Source organism: Prunus mume, linkage group LG4, assembly GCF_029339155.1.
Source record: "Prunus mume cultivar Tortuosa linkage group LG4, ASM2933915v1, whole genome shotgun sequence".
Classification (NCBI taxonomy): domain Eukaryota; kingdom Viridiplantae; phylum Streptophyta; class Magnoliopsida; order Rosales; family Rosaceae; genus Prunus; species Prunus mume.
The window spans coordinates 15,101,164-15,127,365 of NC_142701.1; the positions used below are offsets into that span (position 1 = coordinate 15,101,164).

A 26,202-nucleotide genomic window follows, 5' to 3' on the forward strand; every position below is an offset into this window, starting at 1 on the left:
TGGGATGTGCAATGAAAAATATATTTTTTTAAGTGTTTGATGATCTTGTGCATTGTTTATGTTTTAAAGGTCAATTTAAGATACGACTTTTCTAAGAGTGAAATCATTTCATTACTTGCCTCTTTGTGTCTCCGATCCTCCATATCCTAAATATGCACTGCAACTGAGTCTATCTCTCACCTTTATTTTGAGTGCTTATATGGACTGAGCATATGTGTTTTTCAAATTTCTTCATGCATATGTCATTTCATTTTTTTTCTTATGTTTTTGAAATGTTTAATATGCTGTAGTGTTTGTATAGGCTTAGCTACTCATTTGGTAACATGGTTTGTCTGCTAGTATTTCATTTGTTTTGAAAAACCAATTGTTTTCCATAAGGTTTTTGATGGGAATGGTTGCTTTGCATGACTAGTCATCTACACTAGTCATCTGAATTGAATGGTTCTCTTTTTTTTTTGTGTGGCTTAAGACTTCATGATTCTTCCGAACACAACTTTTTACTTTCTAGGGTCTGTACTTGAGCATTCACCACTCTCTTATTCCTTGGCTATGTCTCTAGCCGTTAAGTCATGTTGTATATGCTTAATAAGGATCTTGTGACTTTTGGTGAAATTAATTTTCACTCTCTAGGAACCAAGACCATTGGTTATGACACAAAACACAAAGGCTCACTTGTCTTCTCCCTGTCTCATTTACACCCTCTGTTTGAACACTAGTCATCGCTTGATGTTATGCGTTTCTGGGTCTGTGTTCTTGCAATTGAATAGTCATCGCTTGATTTTATCATTTTGCAGAGCATGCTAATTACATGTGCATCTGTATTATCTACTATGTCCATTTCCTGGAAATATTTTGCATCAATGTCGACAGCAACCTTGATGCTCTAAAAGACATCCTCCTGAAAACTCATATATATATATATAAATGTAAACATTCCATTCCATTCTAAGTTTCAGATGAAAACTAATCTACCATGCATCCATGCATCAGATTTACAGCACAGTTATATGTAGATTCCTGGAGGTGCTTGTTACTCCACGCAGGTAGTTTTTCAATCTGAGCTTGTGTTACCGATGACATCCTAATTATCATCATCAACAACCTCTCTTCCAGAGAAGCCGCAACAACTTCTATCATTTGCCCTGCATTGAGGTATATTTGGATGTCAAGCCATAATTTAGAATTTAATGAAGGTTTTTTTTTATGAAGAGCAAATGATTGAAGCTTTCGTAAAATTTGTGGAAGAGTTCTTGGAAGTGTATCAACAGCCCAATGTGCTTACCTTCAAAGTCATGTTTTCACATTCAGGAACTACCCAAATCTGATGAAACGTTACATCAGATTCTCTGTAATGCATGAAACCAAGCACTTAATGCTGGATTTTGCAGACCCAACATTGATGAATACATCTTGAAACATGTGGGGATTGTTTGATTTGCCTGTGGAGTTCTACGGGCACAAGTATTAAAGATTCCAGAGTTAAAGATTCCAGATACTTGTGCCCGTAGAACTCCATAGGCAAATCAAAATAGTCCCCACATGTTTCAAGATGTATTCATCCAATATTGGGTCTGCAAAATCCAGCATTAAGTGTTTGGTTTCATGCATTACAGAGAATCTGATGCAATGTTTCATCAGATTTGGGTACTTCCTTGAATGTGAAAACATGACTTTAGGTAAGCACATTGGGCTGTTGATAGACTTCCAAGAACTCTTCCACAAATTTTACGAAAGCTTCAATCTGGGTTGCAGCACTGCCTTGTTCTTCACAAAAAAAAAAAAAACCTTCATTACATTCTAAATTCTGGCTTGATATCCAAATATACCTCAATGCAGGGCAAATGATAGAAGTTGTTGTGGCTTCTCTAAAAGAGAGGTTGTTGATGATGATAATTAGGATGTCATCGGTAACACAAGCTCAGATTGAAAAACTACCTACATGGAGTAACAAGCACCTCCAGGAATCTACATATAACTGTGCTGTAAATCTGATGCATGGAGGCATGGTAGATTAGTTTTCATCTGAAACTTAGAATGGAATGGAATGTCTACATTTATATATATATATATATATATGAGTTTTCAGGAGGATGTCTTTTAGAGCATCAAGGTTGCTATCGACATTGATGCAAAATATTTCCAGGAAATGGACATAGTAGAGAATACAGATGCACATGTAATTAGCATGCTCTGCAAAATGATAAAATGATATAATTTATATATATTTTGAAAAATTATAGTATCTTAAAAGCAACACTCTGGCTACGCAAAAAAACAATTACTTCTAGAAAGCCCAAAAAAATAAAAATAAATAAATAATCAACAAATAAACTTTTCAAAACCTTCACCATCCTAAAAGTTATATTAATGATGTTCTAACAAAATTTGGAGGACTTTTGAAAAGTTAATTGTGGGCAAACAATTTTAGGACAGCACCCTAAATCTTTCTTTGGAGATGAGTTTTTGTGTACAAAACAACCAAGTTTCAGAATTCCACAAAAGCTAGGAGATAATGTATATAATTTGGTGGTTATGTATTGTAGTGTTTATCTTGCAAGTGAGGGTTGGTTTGAATATGGTTATTCTCTTTATTTGATTTGGTAAGTTTGAGTAGTTTAGAAGAAACCATAACAGAATTTTTTACTGCACTCTTCTAAAATCTTAGTGCACTATAAAAGGTGACACAAGTTAGTTCAGTCAATTGTTGGGGATTCTGAGAAAGAAAGAAAGAAAGAAAGATAGATAGATAGATAGATACTTCTTTTGGCAATGGCTGATGTTGAAAGTTTTGAGAAGCTCAAAGCTACCCAGCAATTGTTAAAGGCTCGCCTAGAGAAATCTACAGCTCTTTCTTCAGCTATTGATGAAACTGGGTCTAGGTTGGAAGGCATGAAGCAGAGATTGCCATCTGTGGAAGCTGCAATGAGGCCCATCACCATGCAAAAGTGTGGATATTCTGCAATTAGGGACCAAATCAATGGTGTCATTGGCCCTGCTGCTGCTGTTCTTAAAGCCTATGATGTCGTTCGAGAGATTGAGAAGACACTCTCTTTTGCATCATGTTCTGATATTCCTGCTTATCTTTCAGCTACAAAACAGCTTGAAGAAGCATTGAGGTTTCTTGCTGACAACTGCGGGGTGGCAACACAGTGGCTGCAGGACATTGTTGAGTTTTTGGAAGGCAATGCATTTGCCAATGATCAAAGCCTCTTGAGTGTGAAGAAAGCTCTCAGAATTCTACAGGAGTTGCATGCAATCGAGGGTTGCCCTCGTCATGACGGAGGGCTTCTCAACTATGCATTCAACGAACTTGAAGCTGAATTCATAATTTTATAAATGGAGAACAGTGCTACTACAACCAAAAGCATTGCTTCATCTCCATTATCAGCGCTAGTAATTCAAAAGTTTCAAGTCATAGTTGAGAGATTGAATGCTGCTGATCGGCTTGAAAAGTGCATATTCGTGTACGTATGATGAGGCTCGGATTTTTTGTGCTAGAAGAAGCTTGCAGGCTCTTGATCTAGACTACCTTGAGATAGAAGAGTGCAGTAAAAAATATCTCATGTCATGCAGGAGTCAATGCTCTGCTGGACGTAGAGCCGCAAGGCTAGAATTTTAATAGTCCTCCCGCACAGCTATACTTTTTTTTTTTTTTTTGGTCTGAACCACGAGGTGGTCCTGGAAAAATAATAATTACCAACTATGATGAATTTAATTAAAATATTTAATTATTCAGTAAAAAATAATCCCCACACACATATGAAATTAATTAAATAAGGCTAAGATATTACTTAATTAATAAAAAAGTGGTGAATACTAAAAAGGATCGTATAGCCCGACCTCTCTTAAGGAATGTTTTAGAGTAGAGCCGAACCACTCACACCAACCACCTTGGTTGCACAGCTATACTTTTTGAATAGCATAATCTTGATATCTCTTTTTTAATTACTTTATTTAGTAGTTGTGTTTACTTATTGAACAATTAGAATTTAAATATTTGATTAAATAAAAAATAATAATTGCCATTTATTAAGTAATATTGTATGAATTTAATTAAAATATTTAATTATTCAATAAAGAAATAATAATTAAAATGTAATTACAGATGAAATTAATTGATTAAGGTACTTAATTAATAAAAAAAGGATATTTTCAGAGTATAGCCGCGCGGCTATACCGTTTGATTTGTGCCCCATAAATAAAGTTTTTATGGTGTATAGCCGACCGGCGGTACTCCATAAATAGAATATTTGTAGAGTATAGCCGTTTGGCGATACTCCATAAATAGGATATTAATGGTACAGCCGCACGGCTGTACACTTTGAATAGCATAATCTTGATTTCTCTTTTGAATAGCCAAGTGGAGTTGCAAAGGCGATTTTCTCCTCCTTCGGATGGTAGCGTTCCCGGGCTAGTAAGCTTTATAACTAATTACTATAATAAACTGCTAAGGAGTTGATTATAGGCCAAGCTTGATCTAGGATCTTGCAGATCCATCAAAGCTGGAAACAAGATGTGTATGATGATGGTGATGATGATGTCCTTTCCCATCAGATTTATAGTACCATGAAGGAGGTTGGGCTAAATTTGGATGCATGGTCCAAGGCCTATAAGGACATCTCCCTCTACCTTTTCATGATGAACAATCACTGTCATTTCAGCCAAATGAAAGGCACACAGCTTGGGGATATAATGGGAGATTCTTGATTAGAAGCTCATGAGAAATACAAGGAGTATTGTGCAGCTCTCTACTTGAGAGAGAGCTGGGGAAACCTTCTGCCTCTTCTAAGCCAAAAGGGTTTAATTTCATTTCCTTTTGATCACCAGGATTTTGATTTTCAATGAGGCTTTTTGATGAAAGGTACAAGAAGCACTCCAATTGGGGTCATAATATGACGAAAGCTTGAGGAAGAAGGTATGCCAACTTTAGGTGGAGGCAGTTGTACCTGTTTATAGGAGCTACATTCACAAGTATGGGGTTTTGGTTGAACAAGATGCAAGTGGTAGCAAATATGTTAAATACACTGCACAAAGCTTGGAGAAGATGTTGTGCTCCCTGTTTCAGCCCAAGATTGGCAAGTATTCCAGCACCAAACATATACGTTTTATTGGTAAACTAAAAAACGTCATGACGAATCAGCTTCGTGTAACTCTTAAGGCAATGTGACTTTGTAGAAAGAGTAATGTTAGAAGGACCATATTTTTAGATTATAGGATCATACATTTAATAGATGCAGGATCCGTCTAAACAAGCGGGTCTTGAACTGATATAGTCTGTAATGTGGTACAAATAATGTTGAAGGCAAAACTAGTTAGCCCTGTGTTCATGTTATATTCAGTTTGTATAGATTTACACTTACTAATTACTTACTATGTATTTATTTAAATTCATTATTTATGGATTTCCTTTAAAGTTTTGTAGAGAAAATTATTTAAAAGTCCACTTCAAGCCTTAAATTGTATAATGGGTACAAAAGAATTAAAGCTTTCGAGTTGGGGCGGAAGGAAAAAAATGTTATTCCGGTCCATTGTAAACATAACATCCATGGATGTCACTCTTGAATAATAACCTATGGGATGTCACTGTTGGGAAGGCTGTCCATGTTTCATTGCTTCATTTTATTTCATGTTTTTCCTCCAATTTCATCTTTTTAGGTCAAGAGCACAAAAGTGAAGAAAAAACTCCATTACATACCAATAAAAAATGCACCTGTAATCAATGTCATTGTCAGAGAATGACATGGTAATAGTAACTGAACCGGCTTGTTCTTATTTGGAGGCATTGTACCACTTTGTCTTTGTGCCGTCCTATTTGTCCTTATATAGTAAAGCCCCATTTTTTTATATACACATTTGATGTTCTTGGCTAATAAGCTTCTCCTTAACCATACATATTTCGTCGCAAGCTTTACAGTGATTGTAGAGGCTAAAGAGAAAGACCAGTCTTTAATTATAGAACCCTCTAATTCAAACTTAGACAAATGATTTTTATCTATGTTTGCAGGGTAACTTTTGGAGTTGAAATCCTCAATTCACTTCAACCCAATAATTCCAAAGTACTATGAAAACCTGTCATTACAGTTAAAATTCTGTCAATCTGATGGACAAAAATCAAGACACCACATTCTCATCCAAATTATCTGATAATCTGTAACTTTATATACCTACCAAGTAATTACTGAACAAAGTAAGCTGTTGAATCATTTTTACAAACGAACGCAGTACACTTTCATGCTGTGCTGCTGTGCACACCCTATATATCCATCCTAAAGAGGAAGTAGTAGATCGGAGATGGTGTGCGTGAAAGAAAAGGCATGCTGAGATTTCCTAGCTGATTCTGTTAAAAAAACAAAAACGAAATATAAAACAGCCTTCAAAAGTTTAGAAGTAGATTTTATAGATCAACCTAATCTGCTCCCCTAACTAGCAGATATTTAGTATGGTATAGTTATGATCTAGTTTAGTGAGCTGTATGTCATCCCAATGATGACATTCTGGAAATTAAGTGCTTTGAGTTGCAGTGCGCTCTGTATCAGAAAGATGTTTTGGGGCAGATGAGGAAACTCCTTCAACACTAGCTGGAGCTGATGGTGGTTCTGCTTCTGTTGGATCAATGCTGGGCGCTCTCCGCCATTGTAGACTAGATCTCAGATACCGTGGTTTGTTGGGGATGGCCTTTCTGTTACCATGTGGTACATGTGTGTCGAAAGTCTTTGCAGAAACCTGGGCTGGGGCGGTTGCTGCAGAAGCTGCTTCTGCCTTCCTCAGCACCTATACAATAAGTATACAGGTGAAAAATTAATTTTTCGAATATTATTGTCAGTTCTACAAAGGTGAATCTCAAATTTACAACCTAAGATCCTTGTGACTAACAGAATCTGTACCCACCTTGTGCCCTTTAATTGGAAAATTTTAATAGGAGAGAGAGAGAGAGAGAGAGAGAGGATAGAATGTGAAACATTAGGGATACACGCGGGTATAAAAGAACTTGTCAAAGAAAGAGGAATTCTATCTATTCCATTCTCTTTAAAAGATAAAAAATAAAATCTTTCCTTGATCAGAAATAGAAACTCTGTTGTCATCTACAGCCCAAGAGAAGCTTAATATTATCAACCTATTCAGTTTATTATTTTTATCCCAACTTGGTTCTCTTGAAACCAGTTAATAGCAATTGTATAGCATTTTTAACATTTATCCACTGCCCAATGAACGTGGACAAAGTTAGAACAATTGAGTGGCAGATTTACTACTCTCAACCTTGTTAATCTCCAAACGGCCTACCCTCGTCTTATTTATTTATTTATTTCATTCTGTTTTATTTTTTGTTTTTTTTAGGTTTCCCACCTTTTTCTTGTAATTTACCACATCAATAACCTAATTGAAACTTTGAGACATATAAGGAACTCCTCACCTTCACAGTTCTTGAATAAAATGTTGTCCCACTCAATGCCACGGCTTTGTCAACAGATTCCTTGCTAGCAAAGGTAACATAAGCAGTCCTGATAATAGAATTGTCATAAAACTGTCCCAAACCAAAGACAAATCATACAAATAGACTTTGGGTACTTCTCAGATATGGAATAGATGACTAAATAAGTGTTACCCTTGTCGTTTAGCAGTTACTATGTGTGTCAGCATCACCACATTGACAACCCCTCCACAGTTGGCAAAGAACAATGACAAAGCTTCTTTAGTTGCTGAAAAATGTACCTGTTTTTTTTTTTTTTTCAAATAGTACATGGTATACTTATGAGATATTCTGAACAACAAATGCAGAATTTGAAACACATTAAATAAATCAGAAGGAATAATAGCAATATCTCCATGGAAATTAATCACAAATACCTTTCACTTTATTTTTTAAACAAAAGTGTTCTACAACCCCTGCTTTCTGGTTAGATTAACTAAGAAGTGAACTCAAATCGAGGATAGCAGGCATGAATTGGCACACCCCTCTGGTTTCCATCTTTTACTATCAATTGCTTTACTTAGAATTACAATCCAACCAACCTTCCTTCAATTATTTTATGTTGGCAATACAGTCAGGCTCTTCTCAACACACTACTGTGAGCTTTAATGTTTCTCCCAATTAAAGTCAAGGCCTTCACATACTCTACGGCCATCTTCTAAGGTTCACAAAGTATTTCAACTTAAAACAAAGATTGAAGCAAATAACTCAAAAAATTTAAAAATCCAAACAACTCAGAAATATAAAAACCCTTCAATGACGATTGGTACTGTAAATCCCCATATGGAATGTCACGTTTTTAGACTTAGTTTCTAAATTATCATATGATTCCATCTCCAATGTACATGACAGTCATCATAGAAAGTCCATCAGTAAGCTTTGTTAACAAAAACAAATGACAGTTGTGGAGAAGAATTTATATTTATAATAAGAAAAAAAGTACTAATAGATAAGGAACAAACAATTTAGTGAGAAAACCAATGTTGATTATCTTGGGGGTGCTTAGGTGTGTGTATTTACCAACCAAAAAAGAAAAAAAAAAGGAGCAACATACACAAATAGCTTACATTTGTTACTAAGACAGTTCTTGCGTCAACCTGAATGTTATTCTCTGAATACTTTAATATACCTGAAAATGCACAAATGCATTAGATTCCTGAAAAGTTCAGGCTTCTGGGGACAACAATGATCGCCAGTTAGTAAAGCTAGATCAATGAAATGATTATCAATCAAGAGAAGAAAAATATGCATTTTAATGAGGAAGAACAGAAGAAACCCTAGAGACCTAATTGCAAGTCTGGATAATGGTTAAATATTCTTCATAACATGTTTGTGTTTCTGAGAAAATTTTAATTTGCTTAAAATTTTAGAAAAATCCATAACAATGTACAAAATCAGATTAGGACCTTATGTGAATAATCCTTCACGTCATTGTGTTATGCTTTCATCCTATGCATAGATAATTGAAGAAGTTCCAGACATACATTAAACTATCCTGCTACCATCAGAATACATTTGCCTCTTTGACCAAAAAAAAAAAAGAGAATACATTTGCCTCTTATATATACTGTTTATGAACAAAAAATTTAAATATAGCTTACATAGCTAACAAGACAAGAAGAATCAAAGAAACAGAAGAACACTGGCCCATACAGAGATCACAAGCTTTTTTCTTTTCCCAGGTCCTGAGCTTGTAAACACCATCACTATAGTTTCATCCTATCACACATCCACCCAGAACCACCTGCTCCCCCTACTTTTCCCCACATACACATGTATTGTAGTTCTGAACAAAACAGAAAGCATTTATATGTAGAAATGAGCTTCATATTTTAGCAAATTGATCCAAGTTACACAGAGGCTTTACCAGAATTCAACAAATGAATCATTTTTCCATCTTTCTTCTCCATCGCTAGCTGATTTGAATGAAGCTTTGACATTTCCATTTCAATTTGATGCAATCTTTGTTTCACATCAAGCACTTCCTGGGGGCAAAGATATTCAAAACAAGTCTCTTACCAATTCAGTCAAGGAGGAAAAAAAGTTGGTTCTCAAAATTCAATCTATCACACAATTCAATCCTCAAAGATCGCACAGGCTTCAGATTCACAGTAAATTTATCTTATATCAACTATGATCTATGAGGAAAAGAACATACTGATACCTGGCTTTGAGTAGTCTTCAGACCATTTTTGGTTAAGTTTGATTTTTTGAAATCCTGTGAGATAATTTTGCATTGAGGATACATGTTTCTCTCATGCACCAAAGAAACTGAACTAGTACCAGGGTCTGTACTGAGTTCACCAAAGAGCCTCTTCCGCCCAATATTATTTGCTGTATGAGGTTTACCCACTGCACTACCACCCTGCTCCACTTTCTTTGTCTCCACAGGGTAACCATAAGACCTCTGACCAATAGCAGGAGCTTCTGGATTCCTCTTTGGAGGTATTAGTGCGAGCTGGTTATGGACTTTCCCATCTTGCTTCTTATGGCCAACACCATAAAAATCAACACGCGTGTGCCCTAGAGATATGTCCTCACATGGCTTTCCCAATCTATCCCAAACACTACCCCGAGGTTTTTCACTATACAGGGATCCTGTACCTGGGGACAGACTACTTCCTAAATTGTTATTGGCACAAATCTGTTTAAGACAAGGATGTCCTGCATGAAGAAAGCATCAAAGTGTTCATCATGATTGGGCCATAAGCAAAGGAAGCTTATACATTTTCTATAAACAGGCAATTAACAAGATCAGTTCCACAGATACATACACACCCACATAATTGTGTATTTCTAATAGCTTAAATACATATATAGGTAATCTAACGTGCTACCTGACATTAAAAATCGTGCATTTTCAGGCACTGCCTCTCTTTTTGATAAAGGTAAAAGCTCCTTAGGCAACCCTCTTGATTCTTGATTGAGAATCTGCTCTACAATAAGCAAATTCTGAACTTACAAAAAGGAAACTTTGTATATAATCACTAAGGGCGCCATTAAACAGTGTAATCAGCCAACCTGGTTAATTTCATTTATACATTGAGTTCTTCGATCTACCTCACGGTTTATATTTTCAGTTGCAATAGTTCTTCTCAGAATTCCATTGCTGCATGTCCATGACAATCCTTTCTTGGTATTCACCTCACTCAAAGGGGCAGAAAAAGAGGGACAGTGTTGAGAACCTTCAGCAAGTTTCACATCCTCAGAAGAAATAGGATCACAAGTTGACACTTGGTAGGTCATGTTGTCTTTCATCTGCCACGGGAAACTACATTACAACTCCTCCTAAAACTCTATCATACATAAAGAAATAAATTCGGATAACTGATATTACCACAAGCTCATCATGTCCAGTAGAATAACTCTGGAAATCTTCACATCTGTCAGTGCTTGCACCCTTGCATCTATCACTGTCTTGGGGACTAACGGCAGCAATTTCATCTAGATTCAAAAAGCCAGAGTCTGTACAAGATTGACCAGGCTTTTTTAAGATAAGATTCCATAACCTACATAGGCAGACGAGTTGAAAGTTATTTTGCCATTCTTGTGTGCTTAGAAATAAGACGAGACGGATAAGTGACCTTATTAATGAAAACAAAATGCAACGCACTTAAGTTATTTTACCCAATTTTTGTGAGGGAATTATCATTCACTTTTAAAATTGGGTGAGTGCGATAAAGAAGAAAGTTACAGCTAATCAAGAGAGTTTCATATTCAGGGTACCAGGATACAAATTCTACAGTCCTGTTGCCAAGAAATGCCTCTAAATCCTCTTTTGCCTGATATTGATGCTTTCCATTACAAATCAGCACTGTAATATACTCCTGAAGTGATGAACACATTACTCTCAGTGAAATTTCAAGAAGTAATGTAATCCCTCAATAAAAGCTTGTTAATGAGAAGAGTGAATAATCACACATTTGTGCTTCATCACAAAATTTCAATTCAAGTTTAAAAATAAGAAGAAACGGATAAAGAACACTTCGGCAACTATTACAGAAATTGGCGACTATTCACTGTTGGAGTAGCAATCCCAATTCCATTTTTTTACTTCTCATAAATCAATTTGCAGTATCATTGAGAACAAACATTTTTCTTTTCAGTGTGTGGGTTTGAATATATAATCATACTAATGGAGAGCTACCATTGAAAAATTGAATCAGGCAACTTAAATTATTCACTCACACTGCCACAACCTGAATTCCTCCAAAAACAAAACAAAAAAAAAGAAAGACAATTATGCCAGCAAGGGCAGAACTTTTTTAACTGGTGGGATAGAAAGCAGATACATAGGTTTAATATTTTTTCACCCAAAAACCTCACTGGGGACTGTAGCCCTTGTGGTAGTTCCGCCCGTGTATCCCAGTCACTATCACATTTTTATCAAGTGCTTGCAATTATTTTAACTCTTAGGACATGATTTCTTGTTGTCCACTCAACTTCTTTTGAATATAGAAGAAATTAAGTAAGCCCTAGCCTCTTGCTTGCACTATCTAAGATTAAACATTCATAACATCTACATACACGTCTGTGTAACTCTGAAGCAATACCTTAATTTAATTATTAAGCACGCGACGTTTTCATTCTCATTTCACCCGACAACAAAATCATCACAAAACGTAACGTAAAATGTTAATTTCTTTGCTTACATTTTCTCGTCAACCAAACGAACACGAAGTTTTCCTTCCCATCCCACTGATAGAAAAAGCATCAAACACAACGTAAAGTGTAAATTCATTTTCCTACAATTTCTCAGCAACCAAACGAGGAGCTACAAAAGAGAATCGCTCACACATTTTCCCGAAACATCAATTTATTTCGCTAATTAGACTCAGAATATGGAAATAAATAAAGGACTATTATAGCGTAAGTTCAACTGGAAAGGATGAGAAAATTACAGCGAGGACGTCGTCTCTGTAATCAGCGAGAAATTGACGAAGCTCGCGGGAAATGAAGGATTTGAGTCTCAAAGCCGCATGTGATTTCCTGTGGACCTTGAACGACCTAGGGCTCGCCGAGAAAATGTCCATCGGAAAATGCAGCGTCATAGGCTCTCACTCTCTTCTATTCAATTCTTTTTCGCAGCTCATCAAACGAGTCTGAAAGGAGCCAGTGACGCTTATAAGCATGCTGCCTAACGGGTCGGGGACTCGTGCCCCTTTTTACCGTTTGGACCCGAAATAGAAAAACAAATTCTATTTCCCAACTATTTGTGTGAAGTTACTACTATGGCCCTCTTGCACTTTTTTTTGGTCGAAATGCCCTCCCTTTTTACAAACTCATTTTAAAAATAAAGGACACTAACGTAAATACATATTATATTATTTTCATTTCCAAGTTTTTATCCACTACTTTCTCCTTTGTTCTCAATCCTTCCTCCCTCCACTTTTTCTTCATCTCTCATTTCACTCTAGCTAGGGTGGGCATAGTTCGGTTTGGGCCGGTTTTTGTCTTAAATTAGAATCGAATCTGGTACTATTTATCCGGTTCAATTCGGTCCGATTTTAACAAAAAAATTTATAAAATTGTTCGGTTCGGGTTGAATTAATTCTAGTCCAATTGGGTTTTGAACCGAAATATTATTATTATTTTTTCAAATTATTATTTTTATACAATTTCAGCTCAAATTTTATTTTTTTGGCTTGAAAATTAATAAATTATCCAATTTCATACAAAAAGAAATATTGAGGCTAGAAAAAAGAGATGTTTTGAAATTGAACTTGGGTAAATATTAGTTATGAGATTAAAAATATAGCATTGGATATAAATAAATATTAAAATTATATATATTTTAATTTGGTTGGTTCGGTTCGGCCCAATTCAGTTTGTTGAGGTATAGAACCGAAATGGGAACTAGTTAGAATCGGTTTGGTTCGGTTTTTTGAATTGGATTTAACTTTTTTGTCAACACGGTTTTTTTCCGTTTTTTAGTGGCTTGATTCGGTTCTTCGGTTCTGATGCCTACCCTTAACTCTAGCCAAAAGAAATGGTTACAATATGGGCCTTTATTTCTTTTTTATACTACTCGTTAATTTCTTATTATACATTCTTCTACATTTATCTTCTTTTTTAAAATATATTTTTTTATTCAAGCAATTTTGGAGAGGGAGTTTTTTCTCACACACAATGTCAAAGTACCATAGGAATTTGAACATAAAACCACTGATTTACAAGTCAATGCAATTTTCTAATGGACTATACCCCATTAACTAATTTTCACTAGGCCAACAAAAGTTTAGACTATTATAATCAACTATAAAATAAATCAAATGAACTTGAATTGCAGGTAATTCCCACTTTGGAACTGTAACAAAAAGAAAGCTTCCACCACAAATGATTAGAAATTTCTCCAAGGACAACTCTATTAAAATTGTGGAATTGAAATTGGCATTGTCACAAGCTCTTAACTTTAGAGCATCTCCAATTGCCTCTTCAATAATGTTGGAATGCTAAAATATATGAGCCATATCAACAAAACTATCCCAACAAAACAAACTTGTCAAAACTCAATCACATAAGCTACAACTTCTCTCTCTCTCTCTCTCTCTCTCTCTCTCTCTCTTTATAATTGATAAGTTGACTGTGGCTCTTCAAAACAATTATTTTACTTTGGAAAAACAAACTTACATTGAAAATGCTAAAAACCTTTTGTGCTTAGAACATTAATTGTCTAGTTTATTGTGTAAGTGGAGTCTACGTGTTAGCATAAGAATGCGAATAGCAAATTGAGGAAGGTAAATCATAAATGATATATTTTTGCTCAACACTTTAGCCAAAGGTGTATTCTCACCAAGCATCTCAACATTTGACACGTGTACATGGGTCTAACTATAGTTAACTTTTTGCTTTGTATTTATGGAATCATAGTTATGCTAATGAACACATATCAAGAATTGAAAAGAGTAGTGATAGTACACATTAATTTAAAGTGATGGGAAAAAATGCTCTCAAATGAGAAATGTAGATAGCATGCGTCATTTTTCATCGCGGGTATAAAAACTTCAAATTAATAAACTTTACTCTGCCAACTTTAAATGATAATAATTGGTTGGAAATATATAAAAGTTTGAAGATAAAAATATTTTCAAATTTTAAACGTTAGATCTGAAGCCCAATTTTTCTTAGCGTTGGGCCTCAAAACGAAACTACGAAAATGGGCTTTGCATAAAAACAGAACAAACTCCCGCTTGAATTCAAAAATGGCAATCATCCTCCCGAACCTTTGACCCTGCAAATAATCTTCAGATCCATTTCCACAGACTCACCGACAAGCAGAGAGCAAAAATGGCGGAAGAGACGGTGGAAGAAGAGAAGTCCTTAATGCTCAAAATCGCTCAAATCTTGAACGACGCTCGCACCTCCAACGCTACCCACAACCGCAAGCTCAAGGAGCTATCCGCCCTCCGCTCCAAGACGTCGTCGTCTTCTCTCTTCTTCTCCGCATTCTGTAAAACTCTAACTCCCCTCTTCGCCTTCCAGAGGCGTACGGCCTCCGCCGAACGCACCGTTCGATTCATCTCTGCCTTCGCCATGGCCCGAGACTCCGGCCCTGCCTCCCAATGCGACGCTTTCTTGGAGGACTTTCTCAGGTTCCTTCTGCCGGTGTCTGCCGCCGCTAATAGGACTCATAGGTTCCGAGCCTGCCAGATTGTTTCTTCGGTAGGGTTTTTAATTTGGTTACTGAACCAAGTGTTGGAAATTGAGGGGAAATTGGGGTTTGGGGTTTTAGGGCTTTCCTATTTTTGGTATTTTGAATGGTTGTTTCTTGGTTGGTTGCTGAGAAAATGAAGTCAGGGAAAGAAGGGGATATTATTCATGGGTTTGATGTGTTGATAGGGGTGATAGGAGACGATTTCTGGTTTTGGTTGCTGGATAGGAACTCTTAACGACTCTATATTTCAATTTTAAATTTTAGCTTCTTTTGTTTGAACCCACAAGTAGAGACGTATGGCTTTTGGTTGCTCTATATGTAGCTTATGAATTATTTCTCAAAACTTTACAAGTGATGAACTTGATGGAAGGTGCATAAATTCTTAGAGCTATTTTCATCACGATGGTTTTATTGGAAAAGAGGGATTTCTATAAGGTTTTACTTTTGAGCTACTGACACCTAAAATTGAGATCTGTAAGTAGCATTTGATTTATCTACTCTGGATGTTGCACTTCGTTTGAACTTATATGGTGAGGTTTCATTAGCTTTATTCATTCTTGGCGGGAGCTTTCACTGTAATACTGTTACCCTTACCCCCCATTTTTCATGAAATTTTTATTTATTTATTTATTTAAAATTTAAAGTTCATAGGTTGTATGAATTTCATACTTTGCAATATTTTTCTCTTTTTCCTGGCTTGATGGAAATTTGTACTCGTGTAGATCATCCTGCAATTACCAGATGATGCAGAAGTGAGCAGTGAGCTCTGGGATGAAGTAATAGATTGTATGAAGTTGCGTGCGGAGGACAAGGTCCCTGTAATCCGTATTTCTGCAGTTAGGGCTCTTTCACGTTTTGCAAGTGATTGCGAGAACAGTGATATTCTTGATCTATTTCTTGATATGCTTCCTCTAGAACAAACTGTGGTAAGTTCCTCCATTGATTCACATACATATGTGTTGTGCAGTGCTGGTGTTAGACTGATAGTCCATCTTCTTTCTCCTATCTGTTGTTTATATTCTTCTTGTAGAGTTTCCTTATTCAACATCATGTCCATGTTATATTATGAAATGCGTGCTTTGTTGAGAAGCATTTCAGTATATTTTGGGTATACTGAAATTTGAGTTGTAGTTACAACAGACACTAGCTTGCATACTCGTTTCCAATGGATGGCTTGTAATACTATTGTTTACCAAAGGATATACTAAGATTGTGTCAACTTTTATGTGTTGGTATCGTATCTCAATCTTATAGTACTTTATAATTCTGCGGAAACTTGCTTCTTAGATATCCAACTTTGGCATTTTTGCAGGAGGTTCGGAAGACAATAGTGCTATCTTTGCCTCCTTCAAATGTAACCGCACAGGCAATCATTGATTCTACATTAGATGTCAGTGAATCAGTGCGCAAAGCAGCGTACTGTGTTCTAGCTACTAAATTTCCTCTTCAAAGTCTCAGGTAAGTTTATTCCCTTCTTATTGCAGCAGTATTCGAACATCTGATGGAAATGCAAGGGGTGCTGTAAAGATTAGAAGAAAAAAAAAAACCTTATAATTTTATGAAACAGATTTGAATTTTACAATCAAGGGGCAAATTTATAACTCTAAAAAATAGGAGAATCTTTTGATTTACCATTATATGGTGATGATTACAACATTTCTGTCTGATTATAGTTTAGTCCTTGGCTTTATTAACAGGAGCAGTTATGTTTACCAGTGTCTAGTCATATTTGAGCTACAAATTTCTATATATAAACCTCCACTATGCTAGTTAGCTGGTATATTACTTAAAAGAACATGAATTTTTGGAGGGTTGCCTTTTGTTCTTTTCCCTTTTCTCTCAGTTTTTTTTCTCACTTTCATTTTATTGTTTTTGTAGTATCAAGCATAGAACATTAATTCTTCAGAGGGGACTTGCTGATCGTTCTGTTGCTGTTTCAAATGAGTGTCTTAAATTATTGAAAGATGAATGGCTAATTAAGTGCTGCAGAGGAGACCCATTAGAACTTCTCAAGTTTCTTGATGTTGAAACCTATGAATTCGTTGGAGAGTCTGTGGCTGACGCCTTGTTAAAAGCTGGTTTAATTAAAGTACGAGATGGTGAAAATATTCGGCAGTACATATCATCTAGCGGTGAGATGACTGAAGGTTTGATAGCATTCTATACCTTTTTGCTTTTTCATTACTTACACGTATGTCCTTTTTATTTTCCTATTCTTTAGTTTGGGTGGGGAAGCAATAAAGGTTCCATGTCCAGGAATGGGACTTACCAATTTAGCATAACTCTTTTCCAGACCCAACATGTTATAACAATCTTGATTACCAGAAACTTGACCATAAATTTGGGATAGTCCTGAGAACAGAAACTCAAGGTCTAGATATTGCCAATGAAGAGAAAACATGTACACAAATGATTCTGCCTCTTGATTTTTGTTGTCTTCTAGACTAGTCATACTGAATAATTCTGCGACACATGCCAAACTGAACATCACGGTGGTTCTAAAGTATGACCTAAATATAAATTGAAGAATACACTTCTTTTAAACATGTCATTATGAAGATCTGGGCTCAGTTCTTCATGAACATGGACTTCGTTGAATGAGTTATATCTTGGTTAAGAAAAAGAGTTCCAGTGAGCTAACTTTTTTATTTTTATGTGTTCCAGTAGTTTTTTCTGAATCTAGTACCTTACATTTGGACATTCTTCTAGTTCTGACGATTTTCAGAAAAGATTGCATTTTCTCTTCGTCAAATATTTGATGCTCCCAAACGTTAATACAATTGTTTGTCTATAGGTAAAAATATTAGCGATGCATCCTTTGATCTATACTAGACACACACATAGACATACTATACTATGAATGTTAGCCTGTTTTATTGATCATGCTTTGGATTCAATGTTAGAAGATTCAGCACGTTGCACACCAAGCATCCAACTAATGGAAGCGGAGGTCGCTCTTTATTGGAGGATGATATGCAGGCACCTGCAGATGGAAGCACAAGTAAGTTTATACTATTTTACTGTGTAATTTTCAAGTGGTTTGTGGTTTAAAACATATAGAATGGAGGGGAGATCATAGCTGACGAGTTAAGGCATATGAAAGTTGAGATAAAGTGGCCAGTGGGTGGTGAAAAAGGCCACATAACCATGTCTGGAACACTCTATTAGGGCATTTATTCCAATGACATATTGTTTCTTAATTTACATATACTGAACGAACTGGCCCCTCATTATTTAAGGGTTGCAACTTGTGCTTGAACAGGCAAAAGGCTCTGATGCTGCTTCTACAATGGGCACTGAAGCAGCAGTATATGCGGCAGAAGCTTCAGACAGCAATGACCTTCTTGAGCAAATTCTGCCAGCAACAATTTCTGATTATATAGATTTAGTCAAAGCTCACATTGATGCTGGTGAGTGTAATTAACATTTGATTGAGAACATTGATTTATATCCAACTCTATATCCTAACTTGAAAGTACTTACTCAGGACCAAATTATCGCTTTGCATGTCGGCAGCTACTCTTGCTTGGTGCATTGCTTGATTTTTCAGATGCTACAAACAGGAAGGTTGCTAGCACATTTGTGCTGGAACTGCTGCATAAGCCTTTTGACCATGAAGTTGATCAGTATGGGGAAATGGTTGTTATAGGAGATGGAATAAATCTTGGTGGTGATAAAGATTGGGCTGAAGCGGTGTCTGGGTTAGCAAGAAAGGTGCATGCTGCTAGTGGTGAATTTGAAGAAGTTGTTCTTGGGGTTGTAGAGGAGATTGCTCGGCCTTGCAGGGAAAGAACAGCTGATTTTATGCAGTGGATGCACTGCCTTGCTGTTTTTGGCCTTTGCTTGGAGAAGGCAAGATCATATCATTGCATTCAAGGGAGAGCTACTGAGCCTGCTGAATTACTGCAATCTTTATTGCTTCCAGCGGTAATGAGCTTATTTCATGTAACTGAAAAACAAAGAATTTGTGTTGTTTGTTCCTTTTGAATTTCAAAAAATTGGAGGAATGTCTGGTTTTTGTTTTAAGGTGGTTGATATGCCTAACCTCCAACTTAAGAGATAGGAGGGACGCTAACTCTTAAGGTGTAATCCGTTTCTTCTTTTTACTGTAACGACTTTTGGGTAAATAAAACGCACCTAATAATAGGCATGCTTGATGGCGTTTTTCTTTTGTAGGGTTAACAACATCTTTTGATTCTGAATTGCAGGCAAAACATTCTCACTTGGAAGTCCAGAGGATTGCAGTGAGATGCCTCGGGCTTTTTGGGTTGTTAGAGAAGAAGCCAAGCCAGGAACTAGTAAAGCAGTTAAAGGTTTCATTTGTTAAGGGTCCTGCTCCAATTAGCATAATTGCTTGTAAGGCATTATTTGATCTTGGGATGTGGCATAATCTTCGGGAAGTTGATAGGGTGGTGGGCCAGGACGTTTTATCACAACACCAAGATTACGATATAACCTCAAGTCCTTTAAACTTTTCTGATACAGATGGGATATCGAATATTAAATTGCTTGATCTTTTGTACGCTGGGCTTATTAAAGATGATTGGGACAATTCTTTAGCAAGTGATGAAAATGAGTCCGTTCAAGGTGCTCTTGGGGAGGGGTTTGCTAAAGTTCTTCTTGTGAGTGAAAACTACAAAAGCATGCCCACCTCTCTACATCCCTTGCTTTTATCCAAGCTCATTACCTTGTACTTCAGCAATGAATCTAAAGACTTGCATAGGTAGCCTGTTTGCGCCTTATTTATTCTGTATATTTTTCACAAGTATACTCATCGCAATTTAGTCCACATACCAGTTTAATGCTCAAACTTTTTCACCAGGTTGAAACAGTGCTTATCTGTTTTCTTTGAGCATTACCCTTCCCTCTCAGCTAATCACAAGGCAAGTAGTGCTTAGTTGTCTAACATGAGGTTCCTCTTGTATATCCGCATATTGGAGATGATGCCAATAACCTGAAATCGTGTGGTTATTTAAATGCAGAAGTGTATATCAAAGTCCTTCATTACAGTCATGCGTTCTATGTGGCCGGGTATCAATGGCAATGCTGGAGGTTCTGCATATGTGGTTTCTAATATGCGTAAGCGTGCAGTCCAAGTATCACGTTTTATGCTGCAAATCATGCAGGCTCCCTTATATAAAAACGAGACGGAGGATGGAAATGATACCGGGGAAGTACCAGAAGTCATAGAAGAACCTCCACTTGAGTGTGGTGAGGAGGGGCTTGCCATACGCATAGCCACAGAGGTAACTCAATGATTGAATCACCAAATGATTATTATTTTTATGTTGAGCCACAGCTAGAAGTTAATATTTCAACTTCCATAATTTTGGTCTTTTTGCCACTCTGAAGCTATGATTATGATCATAACTATGAATATCTACTTTTGACTAGGGTTAGAGGCTGTATATAGATAGGTTGGTTTAAGTCTCAGTGATTAAGTCTTATCATCTGCCAACTTAAATGCTTGTTCAAGGTTCAAGAATCTATTTTTTTATGCCTGCTCCATAATTGGACCTCAATTGTTTTTGGATCCTATCCTATTCCTTCATACCAAAAAAGGTATTGAAAGAAGTCAATGTAGGAATAAAAGCAGCTAATCCCATCCTTTGGGATGAAGGCTTGTTGAGTTGAGTTTTATGCTATCAATAACCCTGTCACTTTCATTTCATTACTATGCAGATACCCAAAGATAAACTCTAGTTTTCCACATAATTTCTTATCAGTGTCTTAGTGAAACATAATGAGCCTATCTAAGATTGTTTATGGTACGCATAGGTTATAGTTTTTGCCCTCTTTTGGCCATTAGTTTTGTTATTACCCTTTCCTTGATTCCTTTTTTTTCTTTTTTCTTTTATTTTTTAAATAAATATCAATGTTACTTTATTTTTTTAATAAATAATGAGATAGCTTGAAACAAATTTGTTATTCTTCCAACTCTTAAGTTTCACAAACTGATCTAGCATAGTACTGAGGATCTTATACATTTTGTAAATCTGTTTGGCAGTCATTGCACTATTGTACTACCTGGTATATTGTACATCCATCCCAAATCCCCAGGCTTAATTGATGCCTTCAGAATGAAGAATTTTGCAGGCTTAAACGTATTGATTACTTGGGCTTATTCTTTATTTAGGTGGCAACCTTCCATACAAAGAAGACACCTGCAGAGAAGTCATATGTGTCAGCATTATGTAGAATACTTGTGTTGCTCCATTTTCGGTTGTCAGAGCAAGGGGCTATCCAATTAATGAGGAGGCTATTAATTCGTGTGGCTGAATCTGTATCGGCAGAGAAAGATCTTGTCAAGGAATTAAGGCGGATGGCTGACCATCTCAAGGCACTGGATAGACAGCCAGATCAAGAAATGTCGCAAGACCAAGCGAATCTTATATTTGGTAAAATCCTTAACTTGTTCATAAGAGTACCATGGAAAGTTTTTTCATTCATGAAGTTCTAGACATTTGTTTGAAAATATTTCTAACGACTGAAGGTACAAAAATGCTTATAATCTATCCAGAATGAAGGAGCAGGTATTTTTTTTTATAATAAACTTAATTTATTTCCTATAAATCTACTGGTTTAGATAACCTCTGCGCACAAGTATTGTGTGCTGCATTGTGGTAATGTTGAGCTAGACTATTGCGGGAGGAATAAAATATGATGTCTGCCATATAAACAGTTTTTCTGCTTACTACTAGTATGCAGCCAAAACACCACCTATTAGGTGTTGTTTCATTGACATATTACATATGGGATTGCATTCATTTAAAGTAGTTTTGGTATGTTTTCCCCCCTGTTTTTCTGGGAGTATGGCATCTCTTCTCTGTTTACAATCTCTATAATTCTTCTGCTTATAAATTTTGTAGGGAGGTTAGAACTAGACTTCAACATGGATTTCAACGTTTCTGTTGAAATGCCACAAACACCAGCTCCTTGCTCAACTAAACCAACCCGTCGCAGGAAACAAGTGAGGCTTGAAGAAGAATCTTCTGATGAAGACAGTTCCCCGACCTCTGTTGTTCCTAATAATCTTGGCACAGTAAGCGCTCGCTCACAGAGGGCAAGCAAGACTGCAGCACTGTCCAAGATGACAGCTAAAACAGCCTTCAGGATCGATGAAGATGATGAAGATGAGGAAGGCTCAGAGGTTACATCGGATGAAGATTCCGATGGATCTGATTAGTTCCTTAAATCAGTGGGTTGGCATGTTAGATTTCTCCATTGATGCAGTGATCATTGCTTAAACATGCTATTTTGTTGTTGTATGGTTGTTTCTCAAATGAATTAGGTTTCAGATTTTGTACATAGATGGGCACATTTGAGTTGTAAAATGTGAAATGTGTTACTCCGGTTGTTCTCAGGCTCACTACGTAATATAGAGGCTGGTGAAATTGTATTATGTTTTGATAATGATACTGACACTATTGCTTGTAGTTTTGGAAATTTGAGTAAAAACTTATTGCTCATTTGTAGTGCCAAATATGTCAGTTTCAAAGATTGAGGTATTTAAAAAATATGGTAGTTTTATTTTGGCTAGACAGACATGATAAGAGGGAGGGGATATAAATGTAGAAATGCTTGAAAACAGCTTATAACCAAAGTCATTCTCCAGAAGAGTTTGATGCCATTGTGGCCTCTTTTTTATCCATACAATACATATAAGCATACCATCATCACCTGACAATGATGGATTTTTAATATCAATATGGTGGCCCCTCCTCTACCCAACAAGCAGATATCCTTAAGTTTCCGCGATCAAGTCTTTATAATAAAAAAGGGTCCACGTCACTTCATCAGCCTTTAACATATCTATTAACGGTTTTCCTAAGGACTGGGTAATTCGTAGGTTTTCTACGAATTTGAGTATGTAATTGTAAATGTTAAAAAAAATTGAGTATGAACTTGAAAATGACCTCATAATTTTGGGAGTCTTTAGTAGTTTGTACCGTAATTTATTAGGCCTATTTTCATTCAAATAATATTCCAACTTATGTATACATAATTCTATTGTCTTAATATTTTTTAATCAATTGGAAGATTTTCCTTTTACGCGTCATAGGGTTGATGCCTATATCAAGGCTTATCTTAGGATCATAGTTTAAAATATCGATAATATCGACGAAATATCGAGGATATTATCATTTTTTCGGGTCACGGATATTTTGAAACATATCCATACACATATCATATAAATATCGATAATATCGAAAAATATCGATGTCGATAATTTCGCTCACACTTCAACAATATTTTGTCAAAATATCGATGTAATGAAAAAAATTAAATTATAAAAATAAAAAATAAAAAAACTCAAAGCACACACAAAGGAGATTCAAACCCTTGCCATTTCACTCCTCCAACACCTTAACCACCATGTTACTTATGTTTTTGTGACAATATGCAAAAATATGTATATTTATATTATTTTGTTCTGAACAATTACATGCAAAACTATTTTGGGGGTTTATCATTTGATGACTACTCTTCACAATACACTTACTCTACACATAGAATGATGAAGATAGTGAAAAATTTGAACCTCATAAGAACTCTGTGTGATACTAAGTTACTCATGTATCTTACCATGCAATGTATAAAGTGTAAAAAAATATTGTAGTAAATCATTATATATAAATGATTATAGTGTATTTAATCTTCTTTCATTAATTACTATATATTTTCTACACTCACAGTATTTGTCAGCTCACTATATAATCAACTTAAATCAGTTAACCCATCATGCAATGCATTTCATTCTAATTTTTTGTGATAAACTAATACATAATTGGCTGAATAAACATCCTCCAAAGTTTCAATAAAAATTTCCAAGTTTTTCTTATAATTTCCGTTGTTTTTATTCAATTTTTATCGATATCGATAATATCCCAATATTTCCATAGAAATTTCCGTGTTTTTGGACTAGCGATATTTCCGATACCATCGATATTTTAGACCTTGCCTAGGACTGTATTTTGAATACTTGTCATATTATTAATAAAACTTGAGACTTTTCTCAACATGGAGAAATCCATTTGATCTCTCGTTATCGGATTTGACATTAATCTAATTCGTTCATCTTGTTTCGCGTGCCCACGACAAAATTTACCCCCTTAAGTGGCGGAGCTAGGAATTCTATTAAGGAGGGTCAACTTTAAATACCTTTATAATTACAATAAATTTAGTTTTTATAAGAAAATATATTTATGAATTCATTATAATGATTAAATTTCAATATAAAAAATGTAATATCTTAGTAATATAACCTAAACTCTAGAAACCAAAAAATAATGAGAGAGTATAAAAAGTTGATTTTAGATATAATGAGAAAATCAAATAAAATCTATGGCACACACATATAAATGACATATGAAGACATGAAAACAAATATAGATCATATTCATGTTCATTATAGACAATTTACATTTACGAGAAGGGTCAACACTAAGTATAGCTATAAAAACAACTTGGATAACATAGATAAATATAAGGTTTTCAAAATGTTGAGAAGGATCGAAAGACCCTTGTGGGCCTTAATTGGCTCTGCCAATCCCTCCTTGTAGCTTCCTCTCTCTTGACTTCCGAGATCATCATCTTCAATTTACCTAATGCATTATCATGAATGCCTGGAAGTAGTAAGAGCAGACTCACACTTCACCATTGAAGACGTTGTTCAACTTATAGGACTGCCACCTCAATATATCAAAAAGGGCATCTCTTACTTTCTATTTATAGAAGAGATCAGTCTTTCACCCTAATGCAACCAAATCAAATTGGAAATTGCCAGTTAGCTTCCACTACGCAACGGATAAAAGTTGTTGTCGATGCGTTCAACATAGCGATGGGTTGGTGACTGATGTCTATTACAACGTAGTAGGCATCAACTTTTTCCTTATGCGCATATTCATGTAACGACATCAGTTCCTCCAATAATACCGATGTTTGGGAGGCTACCATTACCTAAAACTCCAACAACATCAATGACTTACAAAAATAAACAGTATACTGCCGTTGTTGTAGGGAAGTCTGTCTCGATTTCCCGAAAACATACAAAAACAATGGGTAATAAAAAATCAATCCCACAGGCCACGGCCGACATGTCGCCGACTAATCGTGCATCACGTCAAAACAATCCGATTGAATTTCATTTGTTTGGTTTTCCTTCCACCAATACTTACGTGCAAAATTGGCAAGTCACGTCTAGGATCTAGAATATTTACATTATTTTATTTTAAAATTAAAATGGGCCTGCCATGACCACTCTAAATCTTGACGCTAGCATGCATGTACCATGCATTAATGAATATAATTATTGGGGAAAAAAAGAAAGAAAAAGAACAAGTAAACACATAATAAATAAATAAAAACAATAAAGAATTGTAATTGTCTTGGTGTGTGGGCGTGACGATGGTGCACTGCTTTTACACAAGGAGAGGCGTGAGTTTGGCCATTGTCAAAAGAGAAGACAAAAGCATTTTTGTGGTGTTTTTCAATTGAAAGGTCGTTTTTTTTCGGCTATAGGTCGGTTTTTAATGCTTTAAAAAGCATCCAAAAGGTTGTCTTGGATAAGATTTCTTCTAATGGGGACTTGAGGTTCACATACTGTTACAAGTCCCTCTCTCTCTCTCTCGGAAAAAACAAAAAAGAAAAAGAGAAATGCAAAAGGAAGAGATTGTGAAAGAAAATGCCAAAGAAAGGGCAATTACAACTTGTACCAAAAGCATTTGTGATTAAGAACAAGAACAAAAGCAAACAAACTGGTCGACTGCAGAGTTACTGTTTAAAATTAGGTCCCTATCATTTGTCAAAAATGGTTCTGTTATTCTTCTCTTAAGCTCTAGTGATCATCTAATATGGTACCTGTGGAAGCAAAATAAAATCGCTCTCACAGTACTAAACAAAACTTTTTTTTTTAATACAAGTGATAATGAGAAGAACGATTTTTTACACACATATAATTATATGATATCGTGAGATTGAGACTCAGTCTACAAATTATGACCATTTTTTACTGAACTAGACCCCATTGACAATACCAAATTAAGCTTTAACAAGAGGTCTTCCGCTCAAAATTTCTTAG

The 26,202-nt window shown here is 35.8% G+C and overlaps 2 protein-coding genes and 1 pseudogene across 9 annotated transcripts; 2 read left to right on the forward strand and 1 right to left on the reverse strand.

Annotated features, from left to right (window-relative positions):
• The first annotated feature begins 2,769 nt into the window (after nt 1-2,769).
• LOC107880876 (exocyst complex component EXO70I-like) lies at nt 2,770-5,312 on the forward strand (annotated as a pseudogene).
• Nucleotides 5,313-6,129: 817 nt separating this feature from the next.
• On the reverse strand, nt 6,130-12,573 carry LOC103327493 (uncharacterized). 3 transcript variants are annotated; one of them, XM_089049692.1, is made up of 11 exons: nt 12,370-12,573; nt 11,195-11,295; nt 10,806-10,977; nt 10,529-10,726; nt 10,306-10,399; nt 9,627-10,132; nt 9,336-9,453; nt 8,536-8,597; nt 7,604-7,710; nt 7,412-7,499; nt 6,130-6,771 (listed from the first exon to the last, which is right to left on the reverse strand). In XM_089049692.1, the coding sequence occupies exons 1-11, from the start codon at nt 12,517-12,519 to the stop codon at nt 6,502-6,504; spliced, it is 1,866 nt and encodes a 621-aa protein (XP_088905818.1). In that variant the 5' UTR covers nt 12,520-12,573; the 3' UTR covers nt 6,130-6,501. The 3 variants fall into 3 exon arrangements, with proteins under 3 accessions (XP_088905818.1, XP_088905817.1, XP_088905816.1); XM_089049691.1 differs by having other exon boundaries at nt 9,633-10,132; nt 10,490-10,726; XM_089049690.1 differs by having other exon boundaries at nt 10,490-10,726.
• Nucleotides 12,574-14,661: 2,088 nt separating this feature from the next.
• On the forward strand, nt 14,662-22,605 carry EMB2656 (ARM repeat superfamily protein). 6 transcript variants are annotated; one of them, XM_089050135.1, is made up of 12 exons: nt 14,662-15,130; nt 15,845-16,048; nt 16,435-16,580; nt 17,001-17,269; nt 18,026-18,123; nt 18,385-18,532; nt 18,610-19,049; nt 19,331-19,845; nt 19,945-20,005; nt 20,105-20,368; nt 21,259-21,520; nt 21,992-22,605. In XM_089050135.1, the coding sequence occupies exons 1-12, from the start codon at nt 14,756-14,758 to the stop codon at nt 22,306-22,308; spliced, it is 3,099 nt and encodes a 1,032-aa protein (XP_088906261.1). In that variant the 5' UTR covers nt 14,662-14,755; the 3' UTR covers nt 22,309-22,605. The 6 variants fall into 6 exon arrangements, with proteins under 6 accessions (XP_088906261.1, XP_008227932.2, XP_088906262.1 ...); XM_008229710.2 differs by having other exon boundaries at nt 18,029-18,123; XM_089050136.1 differs by having other exon boundaries at nt 17,001-17,254.
• Nucleotides 22,606-26,202: the final 3,597 nt, after the last annotated feature.

Coding starts and splice junctions, on each gene's coding strand:
- LOC103327493 (XM_089049690.1), bottom strand. CDS start 12,519: ATGACGCTGCATTTTCCGATGGACATTTTCTCGGCGAGCCCTAGGTCG. Junction 11,296..12,369: donor ACAGAGACGACGTCCTCGCT/GTAATTTTCTCA, acceptor TCATCACTTCAG/GAGTATATTACAGTGCTGAT. Junction 9,454..9,626: donor CTACTCAAAGCCAGGTATCA/GTATGTTCTTTT, acceptor CTTTGCCCCCAG/GAAGTGCTTGATGTGAAACA.
- EMB2656 (XM_089050135.1), top strand. CDS start 14,756: ATGGCGGAAGAGACGGTGGAAGAAGAGAAGTCCTTAATGCTCAAAATC. Junction 20,006..20,104: donor CCCTCTCAGCTAATCACAAG/GCAAGTAGTGCT, acceptor ATTTAAATGCAG/AAGTGTATATCAAAGTCCTT. Junction 21,521..21,991: donor CCAAGCGAATCTTATATTTG/GTAAAATCCTTA, acceptor TAAATTTTGTAG/GGAGGTTAGAACTAGACTTC.